At 43.7% G+C, this 12,056-nt stretch overlaps 1 protein-coding gene across 2 annotated transcripts in view; it reads left to right on the top strand.

Annotated features, from left to right (window-relative positions):
• The window catches only part of cacna1g (calcium channel, voltage-dependent, T type, alpha 1G subunit), a 215,155-nt gene that overhangs the window by 126,831 nt on the left and 76,268 nt on the right, over positions 1-12,056 (top strand). For both annotated transcript variants that reach the window (XM_047327653.1, XM_047327654.1), the window contains 3 exons: positions 35-127; positions 248-1,154; positions 1,920-2,308. In XM_047327653.1, the coding sequence (XP_047183609.1) occupies positions 35-127; positions 248-1,154; positions 1,920-2,308 (1,389 nt within the window). The remainder of the gene's footprint in view (positions 1-34; positions 128-247; positions 1,155-1,919; positions 2,309-12,056) is intronic.

The following is a 12,056-nucleotide window of genomic DNA, read 5'->3' as shown; positions in this document are numbered from 1 at the left end:
TTTTTCACTGTCCTATTTTTTCTCTCTTCCTTAGGTGATCACTCTGGAGGGATGGGTGGACATCATGTACTTTGTGATGGATGCTCACTCCTTCTACAACTTCATCTACTTCATCCTACTCATCATTGTAAGTGCCGCTACATGATGCCACCAGCTGTGTGCTGACAATTGAACAAGCGGGTCAGTTTGGGGGGACGGTTGTGTGAGCGTGAGAATAACAATGTCATCTTCCCCTCTTTGTCCTCAGATCGGCTCCTTCTTCATGATCAATCTGTGCCTGGTGGTCATCGCCACTCAGTTCTCTGAAACCAAGCAGCGGGAGAGCCAGCTGATGAAGGAGCAGCGGGTGCGCTTCCTGTCCAACGCCAGCACTCTGGCCTCCCTCTCCGAGCCAGGCTCCTGCTACGATGAGCTCCTCAAGTACCTAGTACATGTCATCCGCAAGGGGGCCAAACAAGTGGCGCATATCTGCAGGTTCTTGGCTCGCCGAGCCGGGCTCAACATTGCCGCCTCGCCACCAGCCACTGAGCCCCAACGTGGCCAGAGTCAGAGGAGGAGGAGGAAGTCCAGACAGGGATCCGTGTCTGCTCACCACATGATTCACCATCATCACCACCACCACCACCATCACCACTACCACCTACGAAATGGCAGCGTGAGGGGAGTAGTGAGCCTCCACTGTCTGGAGGGCAGGGATGTGGAAGCAGGGGCACATAACAACAAAGGCGGGGCTCTTGTAGCAACAACTAGCATTGGACATCTTGCTTTGATGCCACCTTCTTCTGTTACGGCAGCCACATCTGACTCAAACCTCGCCAATTTGTCAAATCCTCCTGCAGGAGGTGCCGAGTCAGCTTCAGTTCGCAGTGTATTCAACATGGAAACTCTTTGCTGTACCCCTTCGCCCATATGCACGGGGCAAACACCGGACTCCTTCTCCCTGGCTCCCGCTCCTTTGTCCAAGGCCATGAAGAGGAACTCTGTGCCCTTTGCTGCACCAGGTCCCAAAAACTACCCCACCCTACAGGCACGAGCCCTGGCAGAGTCCAGACGAGGAAGTGTTGCTCTGACTAACATCAACTTCAACCTCAATATCCCACCCGTGCCGCTGGAGAGACGGCCATCAAGCCTGGTGGACACACACACTCCAACAGGTAGACAACACACCACAAATGAACAGGGAGGAAGTCCTGCTCATGAAAACCACAATCACATACAATGAAGACAAATGTTGGAGGTGTTGGATTAGCTAGATTAGCTACATTCCTTCTGGGTTATACTTGGGGTGGATAGAATTCCCTTTGCTGAGCATTGGCATGAAGTAAAAAACCTGGAAAGCATAATGGGGTTTGGAAATAACAAGAGGATCTCATTAACTCAGTCAGTGTTTAATTTCAATTTCAGTGTTTGGGTAAATGAAGTGACACACAACTGGAAGTGTTTTCTATTTGTGTGGTTGATTTGTCATGATTAAGCTTCAAAGTGTAACCCATTCCAGAGTGGTGTTTCTTAAATTTCTTTCATGAGAGACAGAGAGACTGCTAATTCCGGTCAATGAATATTAATCCCTCATGCCCGCACTCGCAGCAAGTTTCGTCTGCCTGACGCCGAGTTCTTCAAGTCAGTGGTCTCAGCAAATGTCAGGCCAGGTCCGTTCAGGTTGTAGGCCTTGGCACAGGCTGTGGGGTCCTTACTCATATACCAAACACACTAACCTCCACCACTAAACACACCTTCTGACACACATGCACCTGTCTACAAATGTTTTTGTTCAGACCAGATTTCATTGGTTCGTTCATTGGCTTTGAAAATGTGTCTAGAACATTTAATTTGTGTAACTTCTCACAAAAATGCTGATGTTGCTGCAGTTCCCTTCTCTGTCTTAGTGTCAGCTTCTGACCTCTGTCGCTCTGCTGCAGCCCGGCTCTCCCGTCAGCTGTCAGCTCGTGACCTCAGCACCACCAGCAGCACCATGGACACGGCCGCTTTGACACTGGACCCCGAGAGTTGCCCCTACTGCGCCAAGGCCCTGGCCAACGAATCAGAAGGCAACGAGACACTGGGTGATTCGGACAGCGAGGGCGTTTACGAGTTCACCCAGGATCTCCACCGCAGGGACAGGAGAGACAGCCGGCAGCCCAAAAAGAAGCAGTGTGGGCTGGGCAAGACGGCGTCGAAGGTGGTCCACTTCTGGAGGCTGGTGTGCGACACGTTCAGGAAGATCGTGGACAGCAAATATTTCGGACGAGGGATTATGATCGCCATTTTGATCAATACTCTGAGCATGGGGATTGAGTACCATGAGCAGGTTAGTGTACTTGTGTGTTTCTGTATGTCTCATTAAGAAAGTGTTTGAACGCGTGTACTTGTGTCATTCTGTGAAATTGTGTGAGCTACACTGCTCCCACGGGCCCAACTGGAACTCCTGTTGTCGCTCTCTTTTGTTTACACGAGCATAATTGTAGCCAGAGAGAGAGAGAGAGTATGACTGACAGAGAGAGAGAGAGAGAGAGAGTCAGAGACATAGAGAGAATCACAGTGGTGGTTTGGTTGAGGAAGGCCCCACAACATCTGACAGAGATTTTAACTGTTTCTTTCTTTCACAATCTGTTGTTGTTTTCCCTCAGGGGTTCTTCCTCTTTGACCCTAGTTAAACCTCATATTAACCTGAAATCTGTATCCGGAGAAGGAATCTGGATTATGAAAAAAGGCCTGTTAAAGCAAGGTGTAAATGGACGAAGAACACATCGGGTTATGAATGCTAATCGGATAAGCCCAACCACATCTGGAGGTCACCTGACACTGACTGTGATCAGATCTCGCCAATGAATGAACGCAACCTGTACAGTCTCATTAAAATGATCTGCGCAACGAAATGTCACTGAAATTCCTGCTATCTTAAATTGGCCATCACAAAAACGACAGGTGATCAGTCAAAATTATAGTCCAAACATTTGCATCTCTTAATCTCCTATAAGGTTTGTTGACAAGTCTGCCAGCTCCACTCATCTTTATTAACATTTTAAGACATGGGCAGCACTAAAAACTGAACATGCTTATGGGTTAACCCTGACTCTTAAGGAGTAAATGAGTCATTGTTGCAAATGCTAATTTCGCTCCAACTGTACACAGTCAAAAACCTAATATAAAACAACTTTAGGTGTGGCGATTTGAGGTAACACATTACCATACCTGAAAGACTGTCATGTCTTGATGTTTGGTGGCAACAAGACATGACCTAATCCAAATAATGAGTATCTAAACAAAGGATTTCAAGTGATTCATACAACTGATCCAGTGCCAGTACTCTCTTACACCCCCCCCCCCCCCATTTAAATTCTGAAACCTCATGGCTGGATATTCGCTCCAGAGACTGCTGTGGCTAAAGAGCTGGAAGCTCTCTGTGGAAGAATAACCGAATATTATAGGAACATTGACAAAGAATCTGAATCTAATGTGGATCGGTCACGTCTTGGCTGATACCCAAGCCACTCACGCAGGTCAGCGCCAGCACAGAATGCAGCGAAGCATATATCAGTCACAATTCCAGTATTAAAAAAAACATTGCAATTACAATTCCTCACAAATATATTTGTTCAAGGAAAAGTATAGAAGTGTATTTAATAGGAGACGGGGGTGCTGTCGGGACGGAGAGGTTCGGTCATCTTTGGAGAGGCTGGATTAGTTTGCTATCGTCATCACGCTGAAGTGTGCGGTAAATTCCTCGCAGTGATCATACATTGCTCTTTGATTTGAGCACATATCAAAAATTTGTGTTGGCACGGTTCAGTGTTTTTTGGAGTAAAAATGTTACCAAATGCAGGATTAAAGTTTGAGGTGTTTTGAGGCTATTGTGTTGGATCTTTGGCATGTGTGATTGTGTATAAAGTTATATAACGCACGTAAAGTAAGTGACACAAGTGCTGTGTGTAGGTGTGTAGTAGGAGATTAAAGCCTGACCAGGATTTACAGGGTTATTTTTGATCCATGACCTGGTGCCTATAAACATATCCAGATGTTAAACATCCTCAGCGCGTGCACGCATACAGACACACATACACACACACGTTTTATTGCTGTTCCCTCCCCCCCATGCTGTCTCTTCCTTCCCACTCTTTTTATTTCCCTTCCATTCCTCTTTCTTGACCTTTTTTCTTTTTTACTTTCACCTTCACCTCTTTTGTCATTCTTTCTTCCTGTACGCTCCGTCCTCTCCTCATCTCCCTCTTCTTCAGCCTTTTGTCTTCTCTGCCTCGAGTGCCGTTTCCTAGTTTGGGTAACATGTATCCCTCCTGAAAACTTTACTGAGATGCTTCATTGATTGCAAGCCCATCGATATCCAATAGACGGGAGGATCACTAAGCCTCTGTTTGTCTCCGTAACTCTGTCCACATGGCGAAGAGGCCGGGTTTTGATTTCCTTACATCCTTCAGCCAAGTTTTCTGTTGGAACCTTTGCACACCATATACAGTGTATACAATGAGCAGCTGCCAAGTGCTTTATAGTTTCACCTGCTGTGGTCAGCAATACACAGCTTGAAAACTGATTACTGTCATAACTAGTTCATCAAATATGGAAATCATTGCATTGTTGGGTCGGTCTTATATGCAAATGGGGTCTCAAAACACTCACCATAGTAGAATATTAAATAAGTACATACTGGGTTCATTTAAAATGAGTTAACTTGATGCAGCATATGAAGGAAAGTATCCTTCCTGGCAGGTCAGCTAAAGGTTTGACTTGGTGGTTGACTCACTTAAATGGGATGTGATCTCTGTAAGGTTTTCCAGCCAGTCACTGATTAAGCTTCCATGTGTTCCAAAGCTATGAGGAGTTTTGGTTTGGAGCAATATGGGATTAACCATAAGTGACGCTGAGTGCTTCTAAATGATGGTTCCCTCTTAGCGCTTAGTGCTTACTTGCTGCATTGATGTAATGGTCTCATTTGCACATCATAATTCAGACGAACAGTGTAAAATATTATGCTCTAGGCCTCAAGTAGAAAAATGGTGACGTCCATCTATACCTTTTTAGAAAAAACCCAATAACAAAGGGTTATCCTTAAATGGATCAACGGGTGTCAATAAGGATACCCACAATGTACTGTGGTCAGAACATGTCTCCATCTTCCCAAATAAAATGATACCTCTGCCCAGTTCTCAACTCTCGTGAAGAGTGTGGATATGTATAGTCTTTTGACAGTTTGTTAGGTTATCACTCATTCTGAATCCTCTCGTGGCATCTCGCCCGTAAAATCAACCATCGATGGCCACTGTTGTTGCTGTAGTCTCTGATCCATACATCCCTCTGATGGATGGAGATACAACTTCCCATGTATCATCTTCTAGATCTGAGTCAGAGTCTGTGTTTGGAGAAACCTGCCCCTTTAAGAAATTTCAGTTAAGTATGACAGCATATTGATCAAATTGGCCTGTTTTTTTGTCGCCCATCCTACGCGCGCACACACACACACACACACACACACACACACACACACACACACACACACACACACACACACACACACACACACACACACACACACACACACACACACACACACACACACACACACACACACACACACACACACACACACACACACACACACACACAAAACAGAGCTGGTACAATACATCATCCAGCTGCAAATAAGGTTGTAGAGCTCTGACTGTCTTAAAGAGAATTTGACACAATAAAAGACCTCACCTGAGGAGGAAGTGATGGAGAGAGAAACATGGGGTTGTGGACTAGCAGAACCCATTTTGCTGCAGGCCGCTCAGTGTCTCTGCTGCCAATAATTACATATAATGTACTAATTAATTGTGAATTATGCTGTATATGAACAGAACGGGTTTATCTTGCAGAAAAGAGATAAACTGTCAATTTGTCATAGAGGTATGAGTTGCTGCAGCTGTGTCTTCGCGTGTGTGTGGACTAGAAGAAAGAAAAGAAAAGAAAGTGTCTAGAAGAAACTGTGAAATTTTAACAGATTTGGTTTGGATGGTTTGGTTTTGTTTGACTTTAATCAGTGGGAAGTGGCAGCCATTCAGCACTTGAAACACTATGCTCTTGACTATATGATGCAGCATTTAGATATTTCTCATCATCTCTGACAGATGTGTACAATAGTTGGTGGAAAGTTGTTAAGATGGATACTCGTGCATCGCACATGATAACAACTGTCGAACATTTGTGCAGTGGCTGTCACCTGCACTTTACAATCAGTAAAAGACAACACACCGTGAACAATATAATGCTATCTTTTGCAGCTATGTTTCAGGCCAATGGATAATTCTAAGTCCACTATTAAATGTCCTTTCAGCTCTGTTTTGGTTCCCAGTAATACGAAAAGAAAATTCTGGCCACTTTGGTCAGTAGCTGTCATCTGGTGCAGGGCAGGTAATGAACCGTGTTTTTTTTTTTATGTTCATTTAGTAAATTATGGTCTCATTTGTAGTAAAATAGCCCTGGATACATTGTAACATGGATACAGTGTGATTGACAGCTAGTACCATCAGTGCATGGTTTCAGGTGTAGGTGGGCACACAGTGGATAAGCTCTGTCAGTCCCAAGCCCAATGGGTTTGTCATTTCAAGACAGATCTTTCACATTACACATCATATTTTAACCCAATGTTTATAGATAAGATAAGATATTGATTAGTGCAGCTTTACGTTAAGCTTAAATAGGTAACACTTTGCCACAAATATTATTCCTATAGCAACGAAAAAGCCATCACAATTTTGAGCTTAAACTTTTGTCACTAGAACACTATACAGTATATTGATTATTTTATCAACAGACATGTCATTTCCTGGACAGGCAATCAAACACAAACCATTACTTGTCCTCTGAGATATAAACTGCACCATGACAGATACAGCACAACCACACGTGTTCTTCAAACACAGACGTGTTGTTACCCTGCAACCCATCAGTGTGTCTGCAGCTACGGGGCCTGAACCCTCACTGACCATGACACATAACAGAGCACCCCGTCTGCTTCCTGGCTCTTAAATGCACACTCAAACATACGTACACTCAAACCTGCACGGGCGGCGGCACAGAAGGTCCCACCGCGAGGGCAGCGGACAGTGTAAGTGCACTGAATGAAAATGTGTGTGCGACACAGAGATGCAGGGATAAAAAGATGATTAAATAGAGTGTTGGATAGAGATGACACAGTCTAAGGACTTGGAGCTGATGATGGGTGGATGAGTGGAGGTGGACGGGCTGGGCGAGTGAGAAGATGGTGTCTGCTTTGACTCTCTGTGCAGTTTAAGAGCATTACCATTTATGGTGGAGCTGATGGAATAGTTGCATGCCTGCCAACTATGTGACACAGCCCATAGTCTATTTACTTGGGAAGGTCAACCACTCTCTAACTTTACATAAGAAACTTCCCCTTTGTCTTTATGGCCACAGAGACAGCCCGCTCCCCTTTCCTGCTTCCCTTCTCTGACGCGCTCCTGTCAGCCGTTTGCACTCCCTCGATGAACGGCACCGATGCCAAAATAGCTCGCGGAGAAGTTAAGAAGCACAGAAAAAGACAGACATGTCAAGGGAGCGGCGGGGTGAAATGTATTCTTCCTGTTTTGGAAATTGGATTTTGCTGCTATGGAGGAAGCTTTTCAGCGCTTACATGAATGTTGATTCAGTGTGTAGCTGACACAAAGTGATCTGAAGTCCCCCTTGGGTCACTTCATCAACACATTGTCCACAGGCAACGTTATGACTTCATTAACCTTGACAGGTATTCACTTGAAAATAATGTTTGAATAGCAAGTGTTTAACCCCCTAAGTCAAAGTACTGGATGTGAAAACAGAGAGATCTTCCTCCCTCGAAATGCTGGGGGTGCAACAGGAGCTGTATTAGGATAAAGGCAAAACAAAAGAAAGGTTGAAAACGTGAAGTGATGCACAGGGACCAGCAGGAGTCTAGAGTGAAGATTTTAGATCAGATTTGTCAGGGAGGTCAATATGGTTTAATTGAATGCTGTTGTCAATGGGAATGGTTTATTTTCTGAGGTTTAGCCACTTTTTCTGCCTCAGCTTTTGTCTCTCTTCAAAATAAAAGCAACCTGAGCTTAACATTTGATAGGTAGCTTTCGGTTTATTATTATAAAGAAATAATGTGCACTTCTAATGTGTTCATACAGTAGATGTTTGAAGGCGTCAATGTGTTGTCATACTGTATTGTGTGCGTGCACACACACATGGCTTCTCCATTTTGCCAAACCAAGGGAGACGATGGAAAGACCGTTTCGATGTGCTTTTTGCTTCAACAAGAGACAATATTTATTCAGCTTTTATCCTGTCTTGCCTGAGGAATACAGAGTTGGCATCTTGAAGACACTGGCTGCCCTCCAAGACAGTCCTAAGAAAAGTGTTTTTCTAATTTGTACAATGGTGAGACGTAGAAAGCAAAACGACAGTTGCTAATCCTGGTTTATGGGGGGGGGGAATTTTCCAGTCCTGAAGGCCATGAAATCAAAAAGGAGAGAGTCAATGAAGTGATAAAATGTTAGATTCAGCTATTTCTTGGTTCAGTGAGATGTCAAATAGCATGCTGCCTGCATTTAACAAGTTCTCTCTAGCTCCAGCTGAGTCTACCTCACTTGATTCCTTTTGCATTGTCATTTTAAACAATCCTTTCAACTTTTTCTGTCTGTCATTTGAATTTTTTGAAAATCCAGGTTTAATCTGATGACACTTTCTAGTTCGGTAGTGACTGTGATGTTAAATATGCAAAGATAATAATTAAAGTTGGCGGGGTCACAGTATGTTTGAGATAAGATTCCTAAAAAAAAAACCTGACATTTGTTGTTTTGGAAGTCAATGACACTTGGCAGAAATGTATTTGTCCCTTGCACAGAGTTATATTTGTTTTGTTATATTTATATATTTTTTTCCAATGTATGATTAAACCAAACTATCTATACATGATTTTGATTTTTCTATCAATCGTTGGCAATCATGTTGAAGTATAGATTATCTAAATTAATTTTTCTTTGTTGATTTTCGACTTGGATTTTCTGACTTGGAACACAAGTCGAGTCAAAGTTAAATTAGCTATACTGTAGTCATCTAGATACAGGATTTGGTTAATTTAAAATGGCAGCCTGTTAATGAAGGCTTTTGCAAATTTAAAAGATGATACTATCATCATTTGATAAAATATTGTGTTTTAGTTTGATATAAAATAGGGATATAATGTATTTAAATTACAAACAACAAAGGCCCTAAAGTTGGGCCCGGTGGAATAATAATAATTGGTTTTGGGGGTGGAGAGGAGACCGCCAGAGGTGGATCTGAGGGACCGTGTGGGTTGGTGGGGGGAGAGGAAATCAGTGAGGTATTGGGAGCAAGATGGTGGAGGGCTTTGAAGGTGAGGACCAGGACCATGAAGGTGATTCAGTGGGAGACAGGGAGCCAGTGGAGTTGTTTTAGGACTGGGGTGATGTGGTGCCAGGATTTGGTGTGGGTGATGAGACGGGCGGCTGCGTTCTGGACCAGTTGGAGTCTGTCAATGGGGCTGGGGCTGATGCCATAGAGGAGTGAGTTGCAGTAATCTAAATGGGAGGAGATCAAGGCGTGGATGAGTCGTTCGGCGGCGAGGAGTGTGAGTGAGGGTCTGATCTTGGCAATGTTACGGAGGTGAAAGAAGGAGGTTTTGACTATGTGGCGGATATGGGGTTCAAGGGAGAGGGTGGAGTTGAAAATTATGCCAAGGTTGCAGGCCTGGGGGGATGGGGAGACACACACACACACACACACACACACACACACACACACACACACACACACACACACACACACACACACACACCAGACATGGTGCTGCATCATTGACAGTCTGAATAGGAGCGGGGCGCAGCATCCCGCTTAGATTAGATCACATCAGATTAGGTGACATTACATTAGCACTAACCAGATTACACTATTCCTCATCTAACACACTTTACCTCCTAATGCTCCTTCAGCCTCATTACCCAGAACACAACCGTCAAAGTAAGCAATTAGAAACGCGAGAAGACTTTCTCACTTACAAACTTGCACAGGCGGGCACATTCATCTCTCTCTCTCGGTTGTGCGCACAACTCATTGGCCAGCAGTCAATTAAGAAATCAATAATAGCTGTGAAACCTTTGATGGTGCTCTCTCTCTCTCTCTCTCTCTCTCTCTCTCTCTCTGTGTGTTTTATTTGCGTATGTTTCTACATCTGTGTCTCTGGTGTGTTCTTCTACGTGTGAGGAGGGCTTTTATGGTCTCATTCTCTAGCTGTAAATCGTGCATGATGTCTGAGGAATGTCTTATATACAAGCTGGAACAATAGCAGGGCAGAAACAGTGGGGGAAAAATAATGACCTGCACCTCAGTCTTAAGGCCAGATGTCTGCACTCCAAGTCTCACCTCATAAAAAATGTACTTCTTGTTCTGGCCTATCAAGCGCAATTAATATACAGCTCTCTCTCTCTCTCTCTCTCTCTCTCTCTCTCTCTCTCTCTCTCTCTCTCTCTCTCTCTCTCTCTCTCTCTCTCTCTCTCTCTCTCTCTCTCTCTCTCATACATGTGCATACTGGAGCTCAATGTATGGGTTTATGTGTGTGGCCTGTGGATGAGTTCACATGCTCATTAGTGTAGCTTTGGGTGCACCTCTATGTCTATTTGTGGTGTGTGTGTGTGTGTGTGTCTACAGAACTGCATGTGAGGGCATTCATCTGACAGAACACACAGACATCTAAGTGCCCCTGCATTTGTTTACACTTTGAACTTTTCTCAATGGCACAATTAGTGTGTGCACACATGAAGGATTTGGCCCCAGCCAAATGGACACTATAAAGGCGTGGGATCAAACAAACAGATTTAGTCTTCGTCTGTGAATCCAGTGACCGACACGAGACACACAGACACTGACAAAGAGAGGTGAGATGAAACAGAAAAAAAGCTTATTTTTTTAGGATTGGCTGGGTTCGCTGGCAGGAGCAGCTCTGAAGGCCGTGGGCAAATTATTCTTTTTTAACAAGGAGGCAAGAGGGGAAAATGTCATCCTCTATTCCCAAAGTGTCCTCTGCTGTGCCCATTTTACAGATGTACTACATGATCACACTTGAACTTATACCCCATTTATTTCTCCCAGCAATTAGCTGTTTTCTATTCACAGTATATTCACTGCAGTATATTTTCATCTTCCTGTTTGTCGCAGAAAACGCAGCTTCCAATGACTTTATAATTATTCTGCCTGTAGCTCGATGTGACGGCTTCAGCTGATGAAATATCGTGGCTCATATCTCCGAGGTCAGGGGAGATAACTGTTATAATTGATTGTATTTAACAAAGTGTTGAAGATGTACCAGTCTTCAAAATGGCCACGGTGTGTTTTCTAGTTAAGCCAATTGATTTCATGCATGTCGACTCATACTTGAAAACTGTTTTCACAGTCAACAGTCAAAAGTTGCATTTCAAACAATCACAAAACAGCTAGATTATTCAGCATCTCAGATGTGTCCTCGTCATAAAACCAAAAGCGTTGATCACTTTGTCTTTGCTACCAACAGCCAACACAAATTTATTGTAACCATGATCTTTTCATAACCTTAGCGAAGACGTTTTAGTGGTGTAAACCTTAAATGTATAGCAGTCAACTACGGCATGAGACTTATGGGTCATTTGTAAAAGGAATCACAACTTATTTTTTATTTGAGGCATGGGGACTTGGTGAAAGTAGTAGTAATGGCAAGTTTACTATTATTATGATAAGCCAGGGAGATTCGGTTTTGAAGTGTCAGGCTATGAGTTATGGTGTAATAATGGGCCTTGGTGTTGCTGGACTCTTTGCCTTAGGGCCTTAAACTGAATTCATGTCTGATGGGAATAATGACTTAACACTAAGCAATGACTTGAAAGTGTTGACCGGCTCAAACTCAGTTAAAATTGTCAAGACACTCTTATTGAAGTTTTCCGATGGCAGTGTTTGCTTTTGACAATCTAAGACATTTCAGCCCATTCCAACCGTCAACCACACAATTCCAAAAAGTTGTGGCTTTGCTGGTA

The sequence above is a fragment of the Scophthalmus maximus genome, chromosome 16, assembly GCF_022379125.1.
Source record: "Scophthalmus maximus strain ysfricsl-2021 chromosome 16, ASM2237912v1, whole genome shotgun sequence".
Taxonomy (NCBI): domain Eukaryota; kingdom Metazoa; phylum Chordata; class Actinopteri; order Pleuronectiformes; family Scophthalmidae; genus Scophthalmus; species Scophthalmus maximus.
Note: the sequence above shows the minus strand (reverse complement) of the source record. Positions and strands in the feature narration are given on the sequence as shown.